The sequence below is a fragment of the Apostichopus japonicus genome, chromosome 13 (assembly GCF_037975245.1).
Source record: "Apostichopus japonicus isolate 1M-3 chromosome 13, ASM3797524v1, whole genome shotgun sequence".
In the NCBI taxonomy this organism is placed as follows: domain Eukaryota; kingdom Metazoa; phylum Echinodermata; class Holothuroidea; order Aspidochirotida; family Stichopodidae; genus Apostichopus; species Apostichopus japonicus.
The window spans coordinates 4,182,919-4,210,349 of NC_092573.1; the positions used below are offsets into that span (position 1 = coordinate 4,182,919).

At 37.0% G+C, this 27,431-nt stretch overlaps 2 protein-coding genes across 8 annotated transcripts in view; both read right to left on the reverse strand.

Moving 5' to 3' along the window:
- Window positions 1-10,597, reverse strand: part of LOC139979246 (nuclear receptor subfamily 2 group F member 1-B-like) — a 43,840-nt gene extending 33,243 nt beyond the window's left edge. Inside the window, exon 1 of one of the 2 annotated variants that reach the window (XM_071990018.1) lies at window positions 10,082-10,597. The gene's annotated coding sequence lies outside the window, so the exon portion shown is untranslated. The remainder of the gene's footprint in view (window positions 1-10,081) is intronic. The other variant, XM_071990024.1, reaches the window with a different exon arrangement.
- A 4,600-nt stretch (window positions 10,598-15,197) lies between these two features.
- LOC139978526 (uncharacterized) overlaps window positions 15,198-27,431 on the reverse strand; it is a 121,617-nt gene continuing 109,383 nt past the window's right edge. For all 6 annotated transcript variants that reach the window (XM_071988822.1, XM_071988817.1, XM_071988818.1 and 3 more), the window contains one exon: window positions 15,198-20,473. In XM_071988822.1, the coding sequence (XP_071844923.1) occupies window positions 19,361-20,473 (1,113 nt within the window). In that variant the 3' untranslated portion in view covers window positions 15,198-19,360. The remainder of the gene's footprint in view (window positions 20,474-27,431) is intronic.

Here is a 27,431-nt window from a genome sequence, read left to right on the forward strand (position 1 = left end):
CATTAACGTTAATTATGATTTATCATGCTAACTGGTACGCGTAATGAAACTTTGGCTATTCCTTTGGCGAATTTGTCAAGAAAGACAGAGATGGAGAGAGGAGAGAGGCAGGTTTCTCTTCGAAGTTGTTTCCTCATGAGTACAGTTTATTTTAATCTCCTGACGAGCGAAAGGTCGGGGTGCATTGGTGCAATGACTATAATGAAGACATACTTCGTATTAAAGAGGAAATTTGTTAAGACTACTTGACGTAAAATATTGCAACAGCTCTATACAAATCTCGTGTGTATAAGTTGCCGCATAAATATATATACTTCAATCATGACAAACACATGAAAAGCAGTAACTGAGGTCAAATACTTTTAACTTTTATTGTACAGGTCCGATTTATGTCACTCCCCTTCCAATTTTCGGTTTAGCCTGAAACCACTCCGTTTATTATTTTTTTAACCATATAACCATTTCACGTGGTTTAACACTAACAAACAGGAAATTTCTATGTGGGTTAATCTATAAACGAAACCTTAAAAGCGTATACACGATCGCCAAATGTAACAAATCGTGCTTGAAAGAGAAAGGGAAACGATTGAATCAAATTCGGTCAAAATATTGAGTACCAAAGCGAGACATTGGTGACCTAAATCACACAAGCATTTTATTTCCCCCTTTCTACCAAGGGTCCTTTGTAGCAATGGTCCTTTGTACCAATGGTCCATTGTTCTACTGGTAACTATTGGTTTCTGGGTCTTTTGTACCATCAGTACCTAACAACCGATTTGAGGAAGCACGTGTGATGACGCAAAATTTAATAGACCATCAGAAATTAGAATGTGGTAAACACAATTGACATTTTTTCGAGTGATTTTTATCATCTATCCTAAGTAACACACCACAACAGGAAAACCTCCATGTTGTCCGTGTGTATTCCAGTAACCCCCTCCCCCTTGTAACTCTGTTGCTTTTCACCTGTTGCGAATTATTGAAACTTTTCTTCCATCCCTAAATATAGCATGTCACAAGTGCGGCCACTTATGATCTCTTTTCCATGCAAGCACGAACTATGTTCCCCCTCACAAACCGATCACTTTCAGCCACTAAGTAGAAGAAGCAATTTTTAAAGGATTTCTCGTCTGGACCTGCCTTGACCCCAAATGACCATCGACCTTCTGTTTGCGTTACACATTTACTGAAGCCTCGAATGAGGACATTAACTTGGACAACTGTCGTCAGAAACGAGCAACAGGCATTTTAATTGATTTTGACAACATATCGATTAATGGATGAATAGATGGTCGGATTGATGGAAGGTTTGATGGATGGAAGGCTGGATGGGGGTGGTGCATTGACGATTGGATTGATGGATGGATGGATGAATCGATGGATGGTTTGATGGATGGAAGGCTGGATGGGTGCATTGACGGATGGATTGATGGAAGGTGAGGGGGGGGGGGGCGGGTGAGTGAGTGAGTGAGTGCATTGATGGATGAATGAGGTGTATTGACGGATGGGTGGAGGGTGAGTGGGTGGGTGCATTGACGGATGGATGTATGGTTTGATGGGTGCATTGACGGATGAATGGACGGGTAGGGAAGGATTTCCACGTCTAGATGTACACCGTGTAACCAGGAATAGTTACGTTGTCGACTGAGGGCCGGGTCGTTCTGGTATTGTTTTGTATAAGGGAGGCTATAACAGCCCTTTGACAGCCCATAATATACCCACCCCTACTGGCGAAGGTAAAATGTAGATTTGACTTCGATTGATAAAAAATATCAGTTTAATTGAGAGTATTTAAATCATTCCATTCGTGACCTCGAAGAATAATTTAGCAAATAAAGGCCATAATACAGTCATAAGGAAGCAGACGTTAGTTCACATAGGAAACGACAATAACCGTCTAACACCCTTAAAAGGCCCTCCATCAAACGTATATCGGTCACAAATTGTCTGAATAAACAACATTATATTCAAAATCATAACGAGGAGGATTTGTCGTTTAGTGATAACAAATGGAAAAATCTTTTTGCTTACCATTAACCTCAGTTTAAAATGGCTGTAAACTAGAACATATACACAAATTCAAGCTGTCCAGGTACACATTTATCAGAAAGAGGTTTCATTTCTAAGGAATAATTTATGTAAGAGGAGGTCGCCCTTCAATGAATCCCTCTCCAAAAGAGATGACAAACTACTGAATTATGAAGATTTGAAAATATTCTTGTGTCGGCTAAAACACAAGGTCTTTCCAGATATTTTCATCTGAACCAGTTTACTATTTCTTTGTACTTATATATCATTTATACAATATATATTAGTAAATATATATAATTGAAACCGTATATATATATATATATATAAACATATATATATATATATATATATATATATATATATATATATATATATATATATATATATAGAAGAAAAAATACAAAATGACAAAATAAAAGGCGGTTTCGAGGTACACACGTTAGTAAACTATAAACACACACAAAATATTATATGTAGTCATCTTACGGCGTAAACATTTCCCAATGTTGTTTCCATCAGTCAGCTAATACACCGTGCACCTTATTGTCTATAAAAATTTACCTTCGTTAAGTCTGAAAGTCGTTCATGTTTTAGTACAGTCCCTTCCTCGTTGAAAATGAAACTGTACGATGTACGCAAAGTAAATAAATTGAATAAGGGAACTACTAAACACAACACATGATAATATCCTCTACAACATGTGACAAAAGAAAACACTATTTCTTTCATTTGCCGTGACCGTACCATCGTGCGATTGCAAGTTCTCAGTCTGGTGGAACTGTGGATAAACTTTCAACAACATTTTACGGAAGTTTAAAATCTGCTATTATGGTTCGTCGTGGTGAATTGTTTTATTCGAGACAAGATTATGTTGCCTTTTTGGCAAATAAAAGCGTTAGTATGTGTGTTGAGTGTATATGAGGTTATAGAGGTACTATGTAGCATGGTGTTGTACGTACCAAGTATGTTATATGTACTAAGATATATTGTATCAAAGGTTGTACTGAGTATAACCTATGTACCGATTAATATGTTTATGTATACCTATTATATCATATATATTGTTATATAAGTACCAAATACCTCCAAGTGCATAAAGATATCTTGCGTTCAAGTATTGTTAATCTAAAATACTTACGTTATCGTATATACACTACTGTATATAAACTTAAAGGATATTTTGTATCAGGTATGAACTAAGTACGGTACTAAATATAGAGCAGAAAAAGAGTATTGTACTTTAAATACAGCCGCCTCCTCACTAAAAGTGTGTACTAAAGTACTTTTTCTTTGTACTTATATATCCTTTATGCAATATATATTAGTAAATATATATAATTAAAAACGTATGTATATATATATATATATGGCTGAAAGTTTTTTCACTGTTCTTGATTTTCCAACTCATTACGATTTTCATTTATATATATATATATATATATATATATATCAACATTGGTTTTATTTACCTTCAATGTATGTCAAATGTCTGCAATGTTCGGTTACAATGACTTTGATTATGACGTCAGCTCCTCTTTTTATGCCTACTTGTGAATTATCTGTCTGGAAAATTGTGAACAATCAGATGACGATAATCAGATAACTACATCTTTTTTCATCTTATTTACCGAGTGACCTGTTCGCTAGACTTGATAGTCCAGGCACTCCAAATGATGAGGCGCACGTTATTTAACGGGTAATTAAAACCATAATAGTGATATTAAACGTTAATTCGCACTGATAACAATTATTGTAACTGACCTTCAACCACTTCCAAACGATAAAGGGTGTTAGTTCACGAACACGCTCGTATTATTGTTGCTAATAGATTTGACAGATACGAAAATAAGAGATGAAAAATAGCCATTTGTATAAATCAATGACTGAAACTATTTGGTGTCATTGAAATGGTTGATATGGATAATATTGGAAAACTTTAGTATTCTAAATAATTTTGATTAGCATATCTGATAAGTCTATAAGTCAATTAAACTCCGACAGTATTTTATCTAAACATCCTATTAGTAACAGATCGTTTCAAGAATACATAAACCTTCCCAAAAATGATACAGTAACTCTTTGCAAATGTGTCCACTGCCTATTCAAATCTCCAATCATACTTCCGAGCATTTTGAATATTTTTGACCCCATAGAGCTAGACAGAGGCTATTAACAAGGGCGCAATGAACTTGTACCAAAGTTTCGCGTACATAGGATAATGATGTAAGGTCAACGGTCAAAGGTCACGTGCGATGAAACACATCAAGGTAAAAAGCCGTGGACATGGATACTTCACACATTTCAATATATGCGTCAATAATAGATAACGTTGACAGGTTTATTATAGCGCTGTATAATACGTTGTTCAATCTCATATAAAACCAGCTGTTTACTGCGTCACAAAGGCCTAAAGAACATAATAGTCGGTTGCATTTTAATACCTGTATTTCCGGTATGCTTTACTTACTCATGCACAAAAACTGTAATACTATGCTCAGCCTCCAATATAAGTTAGAATTATGAATATGGGCGACCAACGCTACAGACTGATAAAGCAACTCCCGTCCCATGGGACGTCGGGACCTTCACTGGGCCCCGTGAAAAAAATTGTGTCACCGGGACTCCTCTCGAAATCCACATTTCCTCAAGGTAATTATGAAAATGAAAATAAGTTATATTCCCCCTATAATTCTGTACCTTTCAATTTGGTACTACATGAACCAGGGACAGGAACCCCGACGGTCTCTCATCAGGAATGTCTGTCCCAGTTCTTTCACGCAAAATTAGGGCTGTCATACAAGAGTGCTGCAGTTAGTCCGGATTCTAACTGTCGAAATCTGCTGTGAGATGGACTAACGCAAATTTAGCGTAATTGACGTAAGGGATCACATAAACATCCATTGTGACGCTTACACAAGCACCAAGCAGAACATTATGTATTTCAAGTTTATGTCCGAGCTGTAGAAGTACCCACCCATCTGCTTTAATCATGAAGCCTATACGTATAATATATATATAATTCATTTGGTTTTTACCCCAAATTGTCTCAAACGACGGCGTATATCTATTTATTTAGTTACCTTATTTAAATCAAAACCGTGATGTTTCTTTGGGGTTTTTTTTTCCCCCAAACAAGTTCGTTTCCTTCGAAACATTACAAAACACCCTTTAACCATGAAGTAAAGAGTCCGTTAACTTTCAATTCAGTGTTAACGACCAGACTACATGGAAGTTGTTCGAATACTAAAGTAACATGTGAATTCCTGTTGGGTTCCGATTGAATTGCGACAAACAGGAAAGTCTGCACAAGATTCGTACACCTGGCCACATCCTTCTACCCTACTGGACTAACCCTGGATAATCGGATCCCCGGAGCCATCCAACATGAAAACATTGCGATTGTTTCCTCTCCTCGAGAAAATTTAACTAAATGAAAAGAACATCTGTAGACTAAACCTAATCCGCTGGGAAACTGTACGTCTCAGACATTTTTTCGTATTTTCGCTAAAACCTTCAGTATTTTTGTTTCTTCTATTTTTCTTTTACACCCCCACAGAAACTACCACCAGCAAACAATTGATATACGAATAGATTCCGGAGAAGACTGCATTCACCAAGGTTTATATAAAAAAAAATTATGACTAAATACTACCTCACAACCAGGTGCGTGTATACGTCAACTTGTTCTTTCATACCTCAGAAATGACCCTTCTGAACTACCTACTACCAAGCCTACCACCCCCCCCCCCCTAACTTGCCGCCAGACACACCGGTGGTAGCCTGCATGACGGCGTGAGTTTTGAAACAAAATGATTAATACACCGCGGAAAACTATATATAAACCTTCACCTTCAGAAGTATTTCTTCAGGTAACTGCCTATTTGCCTCCCCCCACCCCCCCCCCAAACAAGCTCCAGCAGTACAGAATAACGACATGTTCGGAACATTGAATGTTTAATACCTCGTGAACGTCTGTATAATAACAAGCAGGACATTTTAACACTGTCTGTGAATCTGCCAATTACCAAATGTAAGACTATAGGTTGTGTTATGGTATATTAAACAATCATTATCCGTTAATAACAACTATATACTCTAGTATATACCTAACGATTCGGGACCTCACAAAACGATACACGAAAGATTCTTCCACGGAGATACATTGGTGGTGACTGTGCGCGTGGTAAGTGGGAAAATGGTAATTCAAGTAGATTTACCTAACTGAAACGACATACGTTGCTTTAATCTCTTAAATTAAATTAGCATAGCCTCCTATTATACACATAACTGGCCATGGAACGCCGGTTTTTAAGATAATGTAATTTAAATGATAATGAATATTTTCCCACTTTTTCTTAAATATTTCATGACGTACAACTTCGTTTCGAAAACGTGACCTTTCCGTCTTTTTCTTTCTTTTCTTTCTTGTAGGACAAACATTGATAAGCGAATGTTATTTAAACCAACTGCATCATATAGCAGCTCAAGCTGACGACGACAGGGTTTGATGAATGGTGAAAATGTGTGAACTGAAACACTGTTTATCATGTTGTTAGCACCACACATTGTCACGACACGGTGAGAAAAGCAAATAAGTATGAATACAGATTACACGTAGCCAGGAACAACTACTTCAAATACGCCACACAATACACACACTGCATGACGAGTCTAGATTCAAAGTAAGAGTGTAAGACGGTGTAAGATATATTTATCTTCGTATCTGTCATAATCGTGCCGAGTGACATACCGTATACCAATTAATCAAACAAATCCCTTGGAACAATTGAAAAGATTATTACAACAAATCTGGAAATATACAAAACAAATCGTCTGTTTATTTGCAAAATATATACTCTCTCTATATATATTTAAACATGTTACTTTTGTTTATTCCAAACATTGTGAAAGCCAAATTCCCACGCAACCAGTATCCCCCTCCCCCTACCCCCATTACCCCTAATTTATTTTCTCCTTCCCTTTCCAATCTATAAATTCAAACGTATTTCCCTCGTATTCCGCCGTCAAATTTTGTGGGTTAATTTTGTTTTGTTTTGGATAAATATGACCCAGAAGAAATGCCCTTTCTTTCAGAGTTACAGTACATGTATAATCGAAACTGTTTTCAATTCCTGTGAGCTATAATTAGGAGTTCTTTCATACCACAAAAAGCAAACAAGACATTGCAACTAAATTTCATTCGCACCAATTCTGAGTTTACATGAAGGGTTTCTGAACATGCGCAGAAACTGAATTCCTATTCACTTGATATAGGCTACATATAAACGAGAAAGCAATTTCCACATTTTACAAATTTAGTCAGTATCTGCTCGTCCATATATGATAAGCTATATTAATTTAAGTTTAAATACAAAAAGTTGTGAGAAACTATTTCCCACTTCGGATGCATTTTGCCCCTCCCCCCCCCCCCCCGTTTCAGCTGCAGTCTGTTCCACAATAAAGTGAATTTGTGAAAACGACTCAATGAAAATTGATATAGGCCTAAGAATAATATAGCCTAGGCCTACTTGATGGCGTGTTTTGTTTATAGCAACTCGACATAACCTCTGAAAGTGTGCAGTATAAGCAGTGAAACTATACGGTCTATATAATATTAAAACAGTTACTTTCATTTCAGAACTTCTTCGATTTTTACCTGACTTATGCGTTCTAAGAACAAAGTATGCATGCTGGTTGAATTGAGTAATGTTTAGGGGCAACCTGTTGCACACGTTAATAAGATGCGGACGTGTTTTTTCACCAGGGAATGCATCACCATGCTAACATTTGGTAGGATAATTTTGTCCCCCGCGAAATGTAGGCATTGGCGCTTATAATACATTGAAGGCATTGCGGGCGGTATAACAACGGCAGCCTTGCATCACTGTATGTCAGTATCACGCATATGGTGAGCTAACTATATGAATAAACCCACAAAACCCGCACAAATCTACAGGTAAGATCAATATCCCGTAATACCCTTGATGGTCAGAGAGCTATTTATAAGTTCAGGAATGGACGTCCAACCAAATAAGAGACGCAAACTAGTGATATAGGCGCAATATACCAGTGGTCAGTGTTTAAGTGTGTGAACGGTCGTGCGCGCTTTACCAAAGCCGGTTGTCAGGCGGATAGGTTGTATGACGCGTTTCAGGCATGATGCAAAAGTGGACGTGTTGTCTTATTTTTTCGAAAACTAACTCATTCACTGCAAATCACCCTCTTGAGATTTGTCTGTTAATGCAACATGTCGTGGCATTCGTCTCAGGCCACCGTGATTTCATCTCCAAAGGGGTAAATGAGTAGCACCAACTGTTTCACTTCTAGCCAACCACTTGCCAAGACGTTTAGTGTGCTAAATTGCTTTATCGTGTATCAAATCGGTGATGGAGGTCCAGCCCGCTTCGAAATACGCCAGCTACTCCCAGACATCGAAGATACGTTGAATTAGTGAATAAATGCCTGCTAGTGTGTGATAATGGGCGCCAATACCGATGTCATTTCACGAAAAGCTTTGCCTCCATCATTGAGAGAAGCATCCACTTAAACTGTCCCGTGGTGTAGGTATAAAGGCCATACCTTCCTTTAATTCATGAGAACAACTAGATGAGAGGATGCCTGCAATCCATGCACTTCACATCAGAATGTATGACGCAAATTGATCGACAATATAATTTTTAAGGCAAGGGTTTGCACCCCCCCCCCACACACACACATACGCACACACACGCAGCCTCCCCGCAGGACTGGGCCATGCTCTTGTCCGCTACGTTGCCGCGTGCAGTATAGGCCTTCCATGCTATTGCCAGATTAAGGACCAACTTTCATGAGAGGAACGATTTTAAAAACCGTTCGTCAAAGAAGAAAATATGAATACAAATTCAGAAAACACAAACAAGCTTAGTATCCCTGGAAAGTCAATAGCCTTTATATGACTGGTCCCATTTAGGCTACACTACATACGCTACGTGAGAAGGAACTTTAACGTTGATATCAAGAGTCTTCAGATATCACCTGACGTTTAATACAACTAATAACAGAAACATACGTAAAACTGATTAGCAGGAGTAACTATTATGTCACTGAACTTGTTGAAGGTAGCCTGTAGCTGTAGCCTAGTGTACACACACTGGTATAGATGTAATGAAACATAGAGTAAGCAGGTATTCAAACCTACATACCATATAACTACAATCTCAATAGAACTGTGGTGGTATATAGGTATCTATGGGTATATAGGTATGAAAAACTATTAGCAAGTGATGCGGGAACAATACAATAACAATGCAATGCATTGGCAAGTTACCAGATACAAGCGTGGCTGTGTTTAACCTTGAATAGAACCTTGAGAAGTAATTTTATCTTTGCGATTCATTTGCAAATATGACATTACCCATGCTACGTTCGTATTTATTTCTCATTTTATACACTAACTACTGTGACAAGACACATTATAGCAATACGCCAAGCTCTCAGTATTTAACCTATTGATAAAGATCAGTGTAAGGCCTAGTTCTACTACATGGGAATGGCATGTAATCTGTAGAACCTATGCAAATGTCCCGTTACACACGTTACAACAAGCGGTACCCATATCGTCTGAATGGAAGTTAGCGACTTCCTTTTACAGTGGTGTAAGCCTACTGTAGTTCACAAATACTACCAACAGTTTGGTGAAATTGTAAGAGGCACTGTACCGTGAGGCTTAGGGTAAAAATACGCTACAGCTAGATATGGTGTTATTCGCAAGTGTATGAGTGTCACGACCATTGCCAGTCAGTCGAACTGGACGTGTGTTACGTCGACTGTGTCACTTGTATAGATCTACTTTTAATTATTGCGATACATCTTTCGAAAATGCCACAATTCCGCGACTAAAACCATGAAACTTGCTTAGCTACTGGCCTGTATCTGTGTGAACTGATATGCTAAAAGCTTCGTTGTTGACATTGTGCATAACTACATATATGGTTACCTTGTACACTATTGCAAATGTGACACTACTGACGTACATAGTTACAAAAAAGATTGATGTAGAAGTTTCACTCACTCTGTATCTGTTGCTGCTGCTCTACTACTACTACTTTTTCCAGGCAGGCTGTAGCCAAGCAATGAACGCTCACGTCAGGTTAGCACCCAATCCAGCATAGAAAACCCAAACTAAAAGTTCCTGCAGCTTATCAAAACTTCAATCCATTGTCATGTTTCCGATTCGTACTGTTCACAATTTGTTTAGCTTCGCCTGCAGAGTTGAAGTTCACAAGGTATCGACTTATATAACTGGGAATCTAGACAGCACGCGGAAGTTTGCAAAGAAAATGATACCGTACGAAAACAAGATGAGTTTCAACAATACATGGAAAAAAATGCTTAATTCACTTTCTGAAAAAATATGTCTTCGCTGCGTCGAGAAGTTATAGCTGACGGCTGTTGCTTACTGTTGTCAGCTTTAACCCACAACTGATAGACTTGAGAGTCTCAAGTTTATACCAAGTTTGTCGAACTTCACGACACACCTTTGCTTGTGGACTCTATCAGTTCCTAGGTAATCATCGTAACTGTCTGGTGTGCTCAGTGTTTCTAACTTTTGTGTAGTCTGCTGTTAACCCTTGACCTTGAAGGATTTATTGTCAATACATTATGGAATTGTATTGCTCTTATGTGGTATTGTTGGAATAGCTTTCACGGAATCTAACACGCAGTCGTGACATGCCCTTTCGACATTAGGGGCCATAAAAAGGTATGAAAGGTTGCGCGATAAAAATAATAGTAATGGTTTGTAAATTGATATCAGAATGCTGGTATGTTTTTGCAAGCTGACTATGAAATGAGACGAAGGGTCGACATATGTCATGAACAATTATAGACCAGCTTAAAATTATATTAAGGCAGTAATTCACTGATAAGAGCCGGAGGTTGACCATAATCTGTATTGCAAGTATAGCATAACAGATGCACTATTACTAATTGTTGATATTCAGTTCAGTAATCGCAGATTTGTTTTTCTGTCAGGAAATTTTCATTGCAACTGATAAATAAATTTGCAAACGTAACAAAAGTGGCAAGTCTGGTATTGGTTTTTAATCATTTTGTTAATGCATTTGGCAACCCACTGACGCCACAGGGTTCTTTTACTTTTTCATTCGACTGTGCAAGAAGGCTGACGAAGCTAATATATAAATGTGATAATGCACTTAAAACTGATTAACTCTGTCACTTGATAAATGCAATAAATTGTAGCGAGTGAGCAAGTTACAGAAGCAGCATTTCATAATTTATTCGAGGCAGTTTTGTCTATCCCAGTGTTCCTTAAAGGTCTCCTGCAGGCTGTAGCCTCTTTAACCTCCACTCTGCCCTCCCCGCAACCCCTAAATAAACTTACCTCCCTTACCTTCTCAACCCTTCCCTCACCCGGAATCTAACCTAACCTACCCCACCCACCCACCCACCCACCCAACCCCTCCCCTGCTCAGCTCTGATCCCAACCCAACCAATCATATTTGCCAATTTATAGCTTTGGCTTTTATAGTCTTGGGAGAGGTGTTTGTTCGAAATGTTGTTTGTTATAATGCAAGTTAACGGCGAACAATTTTCAATTTCAATTTCTGTACAATTAAGCGATGCTCCTTTTCGCACCACATTTTAGTCCATGTAAAGAAGACCCGGGGATGGGGCTGGGTGGGGTGATTGCAGTTGAAGAAAAAGATGTAAAAATCATGGAATGTTTCCATTTCTGAAGGCGCAACAGCGGTATCAAGGAAATCCTCTATCCAACATATCTCTCATCCAGTTCTCTTTTCTCTTTCAGGTATTCATAATCTCATGTTGAACTTTACAGCCACAAAGTTATCGGGACCAAATACGACCACTAATCAATTGTGAATTGTTCTATCGCTAGCTCATACCCCCATATACCAGTGCACCCCCAAATCAAACGTGGCATATTTGTCTTAGTGTCATCAATTAAATCAAATTTTAATTGGGAAATCAGAAATGTGAAATACTGCAAAATACTGAACAGATTATATTGCTGCTGAATGCATGCATAAAGTTCATCAGTATTCCCAATATATGCTAGAAGGTACAATAACGGTCACTCATATTAAAATTTAAATAGGTCATATTCTACCATGTATTATCAAGGTATTTCCCTAATTACTGAGGTTTATTTCAATTCTTTAATTAAATCTTCTTTATAATCACTTTATCTGCCTAAAATGTCAAAACTTTCAGAAATAACGGAATTCTGAATGGGAAATCCTAAACAAACTCTAACAGAGAGAACTCTACGTTTTAGCTAGAAGGATCAGTGATCCCATGAGTTCTTGGGGGTGTTCCGTATACTGACTCGGTATGCAAGGCACTATGGCTTCTAACTGCTATCTCCAGCGAAGGAATAGTAATAGGGATCACGAACAAATACAGGTATATATAGAGCAGTTGTTAGAGCACAATGCTTGAAATCCTGCAGATGAGGACATTGATACGATTCTCATTCTCTAGGTATTGCTTGCTCTTTCCGAGACCTTTTAAACCCTTTGAGGCTTTTTACGATCCATTTTATTATTATTCTAGTTGATACTCCTTTCTTGACATTGATTGATCGAAAATGTATAAATTGTTCGTTTTCTCGTAGAATTTTTCTGGTTTTATGTGTGTGATTGTATAAAGAAAAATAAACAAGTAAGTAAGGAAGAAAAAATTCCTGCGGGTTGTATTAATTATTATTGGTCTATGAGATGTTCATGAAGCTGTTCGCCAGTTTTGGAGACAAATCACTTTGAGTATAGGAACATCTGTATCACTTATTTTCCTTAATAGACTGACATTTGAAATTTCTTTCATTTAATGTAAACTTTTAATTAAAGACTGATGGAATTAAGAACTGTTATATTTCTATTTTCCCTTTTACATATGTTTGTATCATCTACTAACATGATTCTTTTCTGTTATCTGTTCTACATACAATAGCTTCGGATATTTTACTTTATCCCAAGCTGTCAAGTAAAAATCTGTATTGTAAACACTCGTTTGCTTTACAAGCAAATGCTCTTTTAGGCCTATACTTACAAGGGGGGTGGGAGGGGGGGCGTGATCGGAACGACTGGACACTATTTTCTCTGATTTTCGACTTGCTAGCTTTGACTTCATAACACGTCGTCATTCAACGTTTATCACCGTGTCACGTGATTCCTGCATATCATTATTTTGTACTATCACGGTAACTTTCTGAATGGAGAATGCAAAAAAAGAAAGATTAAGTTAACTGAGCCAATTCTTGCTCGTTTCCTTGTTTCAAACGTGCTGGAAACTGGAACATAAAGTTTGTGATACGGAAGGTGACACATGGAGCAACCATGTTTGGTATTCTATCGATCTGCCTCAAGTATACCCGTCCTAAAATATCGTGTTCGTACGCTGGTCACCATCTTGACCTCAGATTACCCTAAGTCTACACCGAAAAAGCATCAAGAAGTTGTTTGATCATTCGAATAACGCACTCTTATGACGTAGTCTGTTTGGATCAGGTCACTTGTGTACATACACAAATATTATAAGGTTGAATTTATTGTGTAGCCCACTGGTCCTACAACCGCGGCGCGTGCCTCAAAACTTTTGACTTTTCGATGAGTTTTTCCAATATTTATAGTGTTTCAAATGTATAAAGGTACAAATGCCTTTATAAGTGTTTCCTTGGTTCGCACCCATGATTAGCTTTGCGCATGTCCATGTTCAGATTTAATTTCGACCCAACATGAATGGGTTATTCACGTGCGAAGTATGACTGTCTTGAGGTCCCTACGAGTTCCCCTGCTTGAGACATCGTGTCTACAAGTAAGTTGTCATTCCCGTAATAATTCTATTCAACTTGAAAGAATTACAAAGTCTGATACTAATACAGTACGGCGTACCACTCTGAGACCTTCGCATATAACGGAGTACATTGGTTAAACCAATACCCATAAGTTCACTCCGTTCTTGAGACGAACAATATTAAAGCAAATATATTTATTGAAATTGTTTATGGTACTTAGCAAGAGTGCATTCATGGGCTTGAAGTTCTTTATTTCTACATTTAATAATATAAAACATAACATATAAAAATATCACAAGTATTAAAAAAAAATCAGTGGGGGCGGGGTTGGGGGCGGGAGACCTGGGAGGAGCATAGCTTTTCGAAGTCAGGCCACCTTACAAGAGAAACATACATGAAAGTTACCAAGATAAATATAACTCAAATGGTAAAGCAAAGGAAAAATAAAAGAGAGAGAGAGAGGGGGGATAAAGACGGAGGAGAAAATAAAGAGTAACTTAAGAAGAAATATCTAATCCTGTTAGAAGTAAAATCTTCTTTAATGTATTCTTTAAAACTAAGCAGTGATTTAGAAGAAGTCTTTAAAATGAAAACGATGATATGAATTAAATACGGTATTCAACGGTGGAGGGGTCCAAATTGTATCAGTGAAGAACGTATAAAATCAAATAAAAACTCATTAGATTTGTCGTCTGTTATTTTTTTGCCAAAATATAGGCTATACTTTCCCCAAATAAAACGAATAGCTTGCACACATTTATCATCTAAGTAACGGAGAATATACGCCATGCAGTAGCAGGTTTCTTGTAATATGTTCTTTATCAAATATTTGCTTACTTCGTTAATGTTCTAGGTTAACATTTTATCAGTTAATATATCAAAGGAGCAAACATCTCATATCATAGTTTGCACCCAGCTTTACAACACCATCAAAGAATGAAATATCTGAGCTATTTTGAGCTCAAAATATTTGAAAAATATCAAAATATATATCTCTCAAAATATTTGATAGACACTTGGTCAGATTATGGGGTTCAATCTTCTCCGTCGGTCGATTGGGGTCCGGGGGGCAGGAATGGGTGCGAAAATGACAGGTCAGGCTCTTAAATATCTGAAGACTCACACTCATCTTAAAGAGAAGGCTTTATATAGGCTGGTTGCCCATCCCCTGAACACACCAGAGATTCGGCTTTTATGAGCTTCTTCAGGCTTCCTGACCCCTGGGATAGACTAAAACTAAAGATTTCCACTTTCTCGTTTCTCATGTATAGTATCTGATCGTCAATTCCTCACAGAATCATTATCATAAAGTCTTTAATATTCGAAACAAAACGAGAAAAGAACTAAAAGGACAATTAATGACATTTTATGCAATATTTTAATATTTATTTGTTATGTTCAACATATATGTTAACTCTACATCACATAGGAATACAAATACATTTCTATTGCAAAATACATATTTTTTGGTTTCCACTGAATGAAAATGCCCAACGTGTTAATCTCTAAAAAAATAGATAGACAAACTAGTCTCTTCAATTTTAACAAAAGCAGATAAAATGGAAAAGATATGGAACATCAAGGTGATCTCGTAAGGACTACTACTGAGGCTGAATTACTTTGTGTCAAACTGAGAAAAAAATCAACAATGGAAACCTTTTAAGTAAATAAACAGGGATTCCATGCTTCATGCATTCCCCTTCCTCCCCCCCCCCCCAACGGTAACCGCACCCCGAATCCGAAGCCATTGAGGAGCGCTATCTCATAATATTTGATGCCTTAATGATAGAAAACGATTCGAAAGAACACAATTCGAGGGGGTGTTGGTAACATTATTATGGAGTTTAAATGCAAGTGACCATTAATATATATTCTAGCATATTAATTGCCTTTTTTGTTTGTCTGAGGTTTTTCATTACCTTTCATGACTTTTGCTGGAATAATTGCTAGCAGTGACCACCCATTGCTTGCTTTGCTAGTTGAAACATGCTTCACAATTTGGATAATAAACAAAACTAAGTGCAAAAACCAAAATGCTAAGATAAATAAGAAGTAACGAATTGTCACCAACAATGACAGTCCCTAAGCTATGGGGGAGGGGGAGGGGAGGGGCGTGGGTTACAAAAGAAAGTTGTGAAAACATTTCAATGGGTCACAGGATATTTCTAAAAGTTTGCTACAGTTTTGGGGGGTTGCCAAGGTAGGTCATGCATTCTGAACTTATAATTGTTAATAATTTAATTTTCAATAATGTTTTGACTAATGTGATAATACTCCTAGACAGATTTGAACCAAGTATCTCTGTTTTCCCCTTCCTACCACCAATCTACTCTTTTTTTCCTGTAAACTGTGGTAAACTAATACCATTAATATCAAACCCGGAACTCCAACGATGTCTTCAAGTAACCTCTCTCAGAAGTAACAACCTGAGAATATTTATTGGGTCATTGACATTCAAGCAATTGTATATGATTAGTTTTCTTTTATTGTTATAACACCTGTCCTCTAAATGACATCACAAACAACCATTAAAACCCAGATAGCCCATTCAGCAGAATTCTCCAAATTGTTTGACACTCTTTGTCACTTTATACACATGAATCTGCCCTCCTCCATCCCTCCCCTCCACCCCCTCCCCCCTCTTCCAACTTTCCCATCCTCCACCATCCAGAAGACTGGCAACAGTTATATCTCAAATGATCATAAAAAAAAAAACATTAAAACAAAATTATGTTTCTTGAGCATGTTATTTAAAATTTATTGACATCTTGTTTGTAGTGACTCTGAAACTTGAATTTGTGTCTATTTACAATTCATTAAGATCACAAAACATAAATAAATATATAAATAAATCAATCAATCAAATAAAGATAAAACACAGATCAATTTTATCGAAAGAATTACTCAGTGTGACTATAATATGGTAAAGAATATGGACTGACTAAATCAAACAGATGCTGTAATATTCATTCGCTCTTGAGAAAGCAAGGACACCATCCTTAATTACTTGCTTACGTCAGGGTTTACGGAATTTGTCAAATCAGCAGATATCATAACGGAACGATTCGTACTTTATGTCTCAAGTTATGCAAAGTACTGTAATACAATTTCGACAAGTTTGAGTTAAAGTTTTGAATGTTTATTCGATATAACCCATTTTATAAGTAATTAAATGTTTAACTGAAACATTTTTTTCAGATGTTATGAAGGTTTTACATACAGAAACCAGTTTTTTTTCTTGTTCAAATAATTAGAGTAAAGAGAGCAGATTCTGCTTGAAATTCCATCGATGTTTTAAAGATTTGATGAAACCTTTGATTCACCTTAATAAGTGACTTTGTTCACGACAGACAGATTGCGCTTTGTCAACACTATCTTATCATCTGGAATATACTTTTGTCTTCCACCTAAGAGGATATAAAATGACAAACATCTCAATCAAACTTCACATGGTATCTCAATAAATATCCAATTAGTATGTTGTTTACTCCAAATTTGATAAATGCATTATAAAAAAAAAATATTGCATGATTAGTACTATAAAATATAATCTCGTTGAAACAATTATCATGAACAAAGGTACAAATACTTTTGCAGATTGAAAAAATTTCATCATCATCATCATTTTTTTTTTTTTTTAAATGATGTCTACGACCCCTCAATGAAATCTCCATCCTATAATAATCAGATCCAATGCTCCTTGAAAATGTGAATAACTTGAGGGCAAATTTAATTCCATAATGCACAAAGTGAGCGTTAAAGCACTATTTCAAGGTCAGTGAACTTCTGTATATATTTTAAGAACATGGGCAGTAGAAGTAGTACACACCCTATTTCTTAAATCTTTCTTCTTCTTTTTTTTCCCCTTTTTTTTTTGTGTTTTTGTAAGAAAGATATTTCCAGACTAGGTCAAAAATGGAAAATAGTCTGGTTAAATAATGATGTGCTGTTATTTTTTCTTTTTTCTTTCTGTTGAGGTGTCTGTCCATGCCAGACATTCTCAGTACTTAATTCTTTGGACACTCAGACTCGCTGATACAATTCTATACTGACTGATCAGTGATAAGACTATTTGAAAAACTTGGTTAATTGTGACAAAACTAACTACGTACACAAATAATTGAATGATTATATCTCATTTATGGCAAAAAAAGACAAGGGACTGGACCTGAAAAAGTGCAAATTCTTCCAAAAATTCAGTCCGTGATTCGCATGTCCCAATTCAGTGGGCTTGTTGATTCGCACGTCCCAACGATGCAGAATATAAAAGAGGTGACAAATTAAAAGACACAAAGTGGTTTACAAATTAATGATCAAGTAAACCAACAAATGTTGCTCCCTTATAACATGGTCTTGATTTTGAAAATCTAAAGATGTCAAATCAAAGCATACCGACTGATCTTCCATTTTGTGACATTCCCGATGCTTTCAGGCTCTGCAATTAACGAACGATATCTTAATTATGAAGGAATCAATAATCAATCCCTGAAACTTCACAGGAATTAAACCGGCCGTGAAATTGGAAGTACTTCAGCGAAAACAGAAGAAACTTAACGGCCAATATTTTTCCATCGTGAGTGTTCATAATGGGAACCAGCACATGGACATTACTTGGGAATTGTCAAAGAAAATTAAAATTCATAACGAAACACAAAAACTGTGGGCCATATAAAGAAAGTATTGCGTATTAGTTACCAGTAACTTTGGAGATGCCAATTTCAAATGATTTTCTTGTCTCTTGAATCATACAGAATTCCTACATTCTTATAGTATTATTACCTTCAATTCTGAAACACCATTGTTTAAATAGTCAAAACATTGTATTTAACTTTTATACAGAATAATTAAATGAAATAACCATGATTTTTAGCTGAAAGGAGGGGTGGGGAGAAATATGCAAATGACTATAAATAAATGGAAGAGGAAAGGGAGGGGGTGGGGAATGTGAAAAAAAAGTGTTGCTAATTGGTTAATATAAATCCTTTAATAACATATTGGTTAAGCAATGATTTCAAATCTAAATAACTCTTTAATGTAAGGTTCCAGGCAAGAGTGAATACTCTTCCCCTCCCCTCCCTCCCCACAGGGATTAATATTTCTTCAGACACAAGGCTGAAGACTTGAGCAAGTCTCGATATGATATGGTCAAGCCACATATGCATTTATTTTCAATGGTGGCTCTGCAAAATCCATTAAACTATGCTTGTCTTCTGTAACAGAGATGGGTTTTCCAAATGCTAGACGTAAAAACTACTGACGTTCTTATTCATGACCTAAAAACTGATACCTGTTTTCAGTTTTAGTGGTTTACAGTCACCAGGAAAGTTTAAAATGAAAAACAAAACAATAAAGGGGGCTCAGTGAGAGGTGGTCTTGTGACATCACACAAATTAACAATGACAAACTTTTCATACCACTGTATGACATGGAAGTTCTCCAGTGTTTTACGGTGAGGGGGGGGGCCTATAGGTTTGCTTCTTCTCACCCCAGTGATAGCTTAAGCTTCTTTGGATGCTACCTATCTTCCTTTCCTAATTTCTTCTGATTACTTAACAAGACATCTTTTCCCCGTTGGTCTCCGTTTCTCCACGATGAGGCTGAGGAATACATGGCTCTCCTCTGAGGGGGAGGAGCGATGGCCGACCTTACTCCATCTCCTTCTCCTCCTGGTTTTATATTTTTACCAACTTTTGGTGAGAATTGTATGTGAGTGTTACCCCTGACAACTCCTTCAAAGTACGTCCTACTTTTGTCATCTCCAACCCGGGACGGCGACGACACATACTTGGACGTTTTCGAGGAAGGAGGTTTGGAAGACATCTTGCCGTAATATGTGTGGGCTCTCGTCATCTTGGGTACGGGCATCCTGTTTACGTCGTCTCTCTGTGCCGTTTGATACTCCAGGAAGATATCGGCGCTGTTCAGCGATACTTTAGGCTTCTTTTCTTGCTGAACTGTAAGGGAGGTCTTTTTCTGATTGGTTTTTTGCCTTCCTCGGTTCTCACCTTTCTGTCCAACAGTTAAATTAGATTTACTTTGCTTATGGAATACAGGAAGAGATTTTGCTCTCACCAAGGAGCCACCAACCACAACCTCCTTTCGATGGACTTTTGCCGAAGATACTTTCCCGACATTATGGTAAATCTCAACAACCCTACCTTTGGCTTCTTTCCCCGAGAGTTTCTCCTTCGTGGTAGATTCTGCATCTCCTCCGACAAACTCTAATTCAGAATTCAACATTTTGTCGTTCTGAAAATTAGAATTATTTCGACTATATTGCACTTCAGAGACGTCATTCGAGAGCGACTCGAATCCACGAGCATTATTCTCGGTTTCATCTCTTTCAGTTTTGCTGGGAGGAAATGTGTCTTTCTCTTGATGAGATAGCTCGTTCGTTTCTTTAGCACTCTCCTGGCTTACGATGATGGCACTCTCGCAGCTCTGTAGCGATAGTTTTCTCTCCGTTAACTGACTGATGGGTCTAATTGCTGGCAAGGGAGTCGGGGCATAGAACTCCGCTAACGACAGGGAGAGAGCTGACTTCGATGGAAGACCAAATTTCTTGCTCCTGGGGTTTTTCATGTGCTTCGGCGATGACTTGTCAAAAGCTGATTGGCTCTCAAGTTCCTGAGAGAGAGTGGGGAAGAAAAATAGACGAAACAAGAATTATGCATTCAACTGCCAATGCTCTTCCGATCAATCACACTTGATTGCCGTGGCAACAACCTCCTCATGTTATCCCAGCCATCAACTTTTGAGGCTGTGATTTATAATCTTCATATTCAATGACCTTTTACACGATTAAAAAAAACACATGAACTTTAACATTTTTTAACATTCACACTTGCAGCTAAGACTTAATCAGATTTACTGAATTCTAAAGAGAGATTTCCTTCAGATAACTTTACCTGTCGACAGCTCTGGCTACAACACAAATCCTTAAAAATTGTTTCTGAGATTTTAATCAATGGATTATAACTTTGGAATCTGGAAATCTCTAACACTTGCAGTTGGATTTTATTTGCAACATTGGATGCCACAGGTGAGAAAGAAAGAAAGAAAATAAAACTTGGATGTTGCCATGCGTAAAGTGGAGATATTTCAACTTAACCAGGACATTTATCTTCCAAATATAGTAACAGATGTGGATGCATTCTGGTGCATCTCGCTAAACTAAACTGTTAAAGCAAACAAATGGGTATAACACAATGATACATATCTAATTATAATAGGGTGAAATATGAAGGAGACCTAATGTAGAATGAGTACAGCAGCATGAGTACAGGTAGGAGTAGAATTCCCTTTGCTGTGAGTATGAGTACAAGGACCTAAGTACTTAATTTCACACTAGTTCATATGCTTCTATTTAACAAGCCTTAAGTGTGAGTACAAATCTCAAGGCTGAATACAAGTATAAGTAGAATTCTCCTTGCTATGAGTATGAGTACAAGGACCTAAGTACTTAATTTCACACTAGTTCATATGCTTCTATTCAACAAGCCTTAAGTGTGAGTACAAATCTCAAGGCTGAATACAAGTACAAGTAGAATTCTCCTTGCTATGTGGTATGACTACAAGGACCTAAGTACTTAATTTCACACTAGTTCATATGCTTCTATTCAACAAGTCTTAAGTGTGAGTACAAATCTGAAGGCTGAATACAAGTACAAGTAGAATTCTCCTTGCTATGTGGTATGAGTACAAGGACCTAAGTACTTAATTTCACAGTAGTTCATAGGCTTCTATTCAACAAGCCTTAAGTGTGAGTACAAATCTCAAGGCCTGAATACAAGTACAAGTAGAATTCCCCTTGCTATGAGTATGAGTACAAGGACCTAAGTACTTAATTTCACACTAGTTCATATGCTTCTATTCAACAAGCCTTAAGTGTGAGTACAAATCTGAAGGCTGAATACTAGTATAAGTAGAATTCTCCTTGCTATGAGTATGAGTACAAGGACCTAAGTACTTAATTTCACAGTAGTTCATATGCTTCTATTCAACAAGTCTTAAGTGTGAGTACAAATCTGAAGGCTGAATACAAGTACAAGTAGAATTCTCCTTGCTATGAGTATGAGTACAAGGACCTAAGTACTTAATTTCACACAAGTTAATATGCTTGTATTCAACAAGCCTTAAGTGTGAGTACAAATCTGAAGGCTGAATACAAGTATAAGTAGAATTCTCCTTGCTATGAGTATGAGTACAAGGACCTAAGTACTTAATTTCACACTAGTTCATATGCTTCTATTCAACAAGCCTCAAGTGTGAGTACAAATCTCAAGGCTGAATACAAGTACAAGTAGAATTCTCCTTGCTATGTGGTATGAGTACAAGGACCTAAGTACTAAATTTCACACAAGTTAATATGCTTCTATTCAACAAGCCTTAAGTGTGAGTACAAATCTGAAGGCTGAATACAAGTACAAGTAGAATTCTCCTTGCTATGAGTATGAGTACAAGGACCTAAGTACTTAATTTCACACAAGTTCATATGCTTCTATTCAACAAGCCTTAAGTGTGAGTACAAATCTGAAGGCTGAATACAAGTATAAGTAGAATTCTCCTTGCTATGAGTATGAGTACAAGGACCTAAGTACTTAATTTCACACTAGTTCATATGCTTCTATTCAACAAGCCTTAAGTGTGAGTACAAATCTCAAGGCTGAATACAAGTACAAGTAGAATTCTCCTTGCTATGTGGTATGAGTACAAGGACCTAAGTACTTAATTTCACACTAGTTCATATGCTTCTATTCAACAAGTCTTAAGTGTGAGTACAAATCTGAAGGCTGAATACAAGTACAAGTAGAATTCTCCTTGCTATGTGGTATGAGTACAAGGACCTAAGTACTTAATTTCACACTAGTTCATATGCTTCTATTCAACAAGCCTTAAGTGTGAGTACAAATCTCAAGGCCTGAATACAAGTACAAGTAGAATTCCCCTTGCTATGAGTATGAGTACAAGGACCTAAGTACTTAATTTCACACTAGTTCATATGCTTGTATTCAACAAGCCTTAAGTGTGAGTACAAATCTGAAGGCTGAATACTAGTATAAGTAGAATTCTCCTTGCTATGAGTATGAGTACAAGGACCTAAGTACTTAATTTCACAGTAGTTCATATGCTTCTATTCAACAAGTCTTAAGTGTGAGTACAAATCTGAAGGCTGAATACAAGTACAAGTAGAATTCTCCTTGCTATGAGTATGAGTACAAGGACCTAAGTACTTAATTTCACACAAGTTAATATGCTTGTATTCAACAAGCCTTAAGTGTGAGTACAAATCTGAAGGCTGAATACAAGTATAAGTAGAATTCTCCTTGCTATGAGTATGAGTACAAGGACCTAAGTACTTAATTTCACACTAGTTCATATGCTTCTATTCAACAAGCCTTAAGTGTGAGTACAAATCTCAAGGCTGAATACAAGTACAAGTAGAATTCTCCTTGCTATGTGGTATGAGTACAAGGACCTAAGTACTAAATTTCACACAAGTTAATATGCTTCTATTCAACAAGCCTTAAGTGTGAGTACAAATCTGAAGGCTGAATACAAGTACAAGTAGAATTCTCCTTGCTATGAGTATGAGTACAAGGACCTAAGTACTTAATTTCACACAAGTTCATATGCTTCTATTCAACAAGCCTTAAGTGTGAGTACAAATCTCAAGGCTGAATACAAGTACAAGTAGAATTCTCCTTGCTATGAGTATGAGCACAAGGACCTAAGTACTTAATTTCACACTAGTTCATATGCTTCTATTCAACAAGCCTTAAGTGTGAGTACAAATCTGAAGGCTGAATACAAGTACAAGTAGAATTCCCTTTGCTATGTGGTATGAGTACAAGGACCTAAGTACTTAATTTCACACTAGTTCATATGCTTTTATTCAACAAGCCTCAAGTGTGAGTACAAATCTGAAGGCTGAATACAAATACAAGAAAAATCCCTTTGCTACAGAGTATGAGAATAAGGACCTAAGTACTTAATTTCACACTAGATCATATGCTTCTATTCAACAAGACTTAAGTGTGAGTACAAATCTGAAGGCTGAATACAAGTAAAAGTAGAATTCTCCTTGCTATGAGTATGAGTACAAGGACCTAAGTACTTAATTTCACACTAGATCATATGCTTCTATTCAACAAGCCTCAAGTACAGATCCCAATGCAAGTCCAGGTATATATACAATAATATGCATATGAATATGGACTTGATACAAGTCTGACTTACATGTTTACCTGTAAGACTATCAGCTCTCCAGGAGTAAGAACTAAAACCACAAATTTACAAAAACCAAAGCTAATAGTCTGTACTGTTTTGTTCTTTTGTATGCTTTATGATAAAATATTCATTTCGGTTGTGAATAAATACATCAAGACCACCACTGACAAAATTGTAGCCAAAGACAAAGGTTTTTTTTTTTTTTTATAGTTTTCCAGTCCTCCTCCTCAGTCCTCATCATGTGTTTATCCTTTAAGGAACAGTCCTAAAATTTAGTATATTTTAAAGGCAAATAAAATGTAAATAAGCCCCTAATAATAGCTATACAAAACATCAATAGCACCAATATTTCCGTAAACTTTGGCATACCAAGGTTAAAGTGCTCCCTATAAAAAGACATCTTCATATCAATATTACAAGCTTAAAACATAAGCACTATTTTAACTTTTGAACAGAACGATAATGAGATTCTCTGTCATTTGACCAAGTTGTTTACAATTGCCTATTTAAACAACTTCTCCAAAAGAAAAATTGATTCTTAACACTTTCTTTTTGTGTGTTTGCGTGTGTCTGTGTATTATGAAGGATTAAACAAAATCGAAGAAGTCTGTAAAATGGAGTTGCCTGATACTCTGAGGTTAATTACTGGGATGTGTATCTTCCCGGTGTTAACGAATATCCATCAGATAGACAGGTGTAGTGAGAGATTAATTGATGCTAACAAAGATACCTAATTACTTCAATGTATGCACAGGGATGATTAAAGGGTGTGACTGGCCATAGTAACGAAAACAAAAAAAGCATGAGGACCAAAAATGAAATAAAATAACTTTTATAAAGTGAATGGGCACCTTCATAATTGTTTTCAATTTTTCTCAAAACACAAAAAGGAAGAAACAAAGTATTAAATGAGCCCATTCCCCCCCCCCTCCCTCTCTCTGGCCCCACTCCACAAAATATACTTTGTGTCATGTTTGGGGTGGGGTGGATTTATATGCTCTTTATTGTATCTATTTAGGTTTTGCAATATGCAGCAATTAACATTAATATACCTCTAAGCCCAGTAGAAATTCCACTCCAAAGCATGTCAAAAAATATATTTAAGTACTAAGACAGTCAGTCATTGGTCCTTCCACTTTAATAGTTTTATTCTCACCCAATGGTAAAGCAGGTTTTAAACCATTCAAATATGAAAGCAGCTGTCCAAAGTTAATAAAGTCACATAGATTTGCTATGATGTGTAATTTACACAAAGTATCCACCTAAAACAAAAATCCTGATTAAAATTATATTACACATTGGTAATAAAAGGAGGAAATATTGTTTTGGGATGGGACATAAACATTATAGAGGAATAAAAGGTTTGATTGGTTGAACCCCCCCCCCCCCCCCGAATGGCATATTAGAGGATAGGTCTGGACAACAGAGGGCCCATTTGTCAGCTTTAACACAGAAAAGGAGTTCTTTAGGCTTACAATTATTCGTAGGTGTGACTTTTGAAGCGGAGGGACGATTCAAAATGCAGAATTACTCCTCGTAGAAGATGCATCTTCCAAAGAACCATAATAGTGATATCATATCATAAAATGATCAGACCTTGTCAGAGGTTAAGAATTTATTTATGTTTCCACAAAGGCTAACCCTTTTCGGATTTTCGTCACTGAACGATGTCACAACGATCCGTGAATATTGGTCCTATTGGCCAGAAAAAGCCAACTAAATGTACCTGCCTTTTAAATCCCACCACCACCTTCAAGGCAAGACTCTGAAATTAACACAAAACCATTCGTTCTCTTTAATACCGGTGTCGCAATCTGTAACGCCTCATTTAGAAGATGTAAACATAACAATGTGTGGTTATCGTCTCTCCGCTTTGGAAAGACTTAAAAGTTTTATTTTTCCCTATAAACGAATAGCCTAAATCCATGAGGTTTTTTCTTCTTCCCTCCTGGTGATGATCTCTCAATATCTTACTTCAAAATTCAACCCACAAACAGTCAGAATGGAGGAAGGTGGACCATGGTTCACATTATATTAGAGGCGTTGATCTCAACAGGATTTAGATGGCCCGACCATTGAATTTAATTAAAGCCGAGAAAACGGTTGTTTTTTCTTTCCTTACATACTTTGACGGACATAATTACAATTCAACAAATTTTACAACTGGTACTATTGATCAAAAATTACTCTTAAACTCTCCACTGTCAGACTGGACCGCCATGTTAATATTAAAGAAATTGTCTAATTCTGGCACAGCCAGCAAAAAAAAAATCAGAAAAAAGATTTTATGGAACAGGAACAGCAAGCGGTCATTACTCTCTGTTTTACATCTTGTAAAAGGCTTAGAGTTTTATATGGTAGACAAGACGCCTGCTGTGGGAGTCACTCTGCATAATGTTTGTTGTCCCAAAGGTGGTTTAATGTCCCTAATTATCAGATATGGTAAACAAATTATGCTGAAATTCTGGTTGGATAAACAGCTCGAAAAGCCAACTTGCAAACATAGCCGACAGACTTAGAAGTATTTATTCAGTCGTGGTGGAGCTCACCTGTGACGGAATCGGTGTTGATAAAGATGTATTCGGATTTCCTGAATCCCGTAAATTCATAATTGGGACCCACTTTAAACGTAATAATTACTTCCACGGTAATCAATCAGGGTATCAAAGGTGTCTAACACACATGCTGAGCAGAACCGGTTGTTTGTTAAAACTCATCTGCCAGCCATTTGATGGAATTTTTAAAAACTTTGGCGTATGTCAATGTGGAAAATGTCTGGCTTTCTAGTTGTGGCCACACGCTGATGGGCTTGTTTTTCACTGATTCCACTGTCTGTTTGCAATTTCCGTTCAATTTGACAATCCTATCAGTGATTTTGACGTGAAAAACACACCCAGCAACAAAATCACTCTGGATCGATTGCGCAAGAAACCTTTCTTTGGCATTTACCCTCCTTCATTCTTGCCCCACTTTTCCCGTATATCTTAGGAACCAGAAAAGAAGGTGGACGGATGGAGAGGTAGGGGAGGGGGGGGGCTGGGCAAGGATTTTAGTGACAGATATGCACTCAGACTCTTGCAAACATTTACTTAAAAATAATTTCAAAAAAAGGAAAAGATATGAAAGAAATTATGATGAGCCATGGGTTTAAGAAAACTCTTGAGAGAAGTTTTCACCTTCCTTTGAGTCTGTAACATGAACTTGTATTGAATGTATTGTAACAAGGTGGCATGTACTTCCCCCCCCCACCCCCCTCCTCTCCTTGTTCCCACCATCATTGATATGTACTTGTGCTCACAACATTAAGTGCCAACTTCAGTACTCACACTTTGAGCCTTGCATTCATAATTGCATA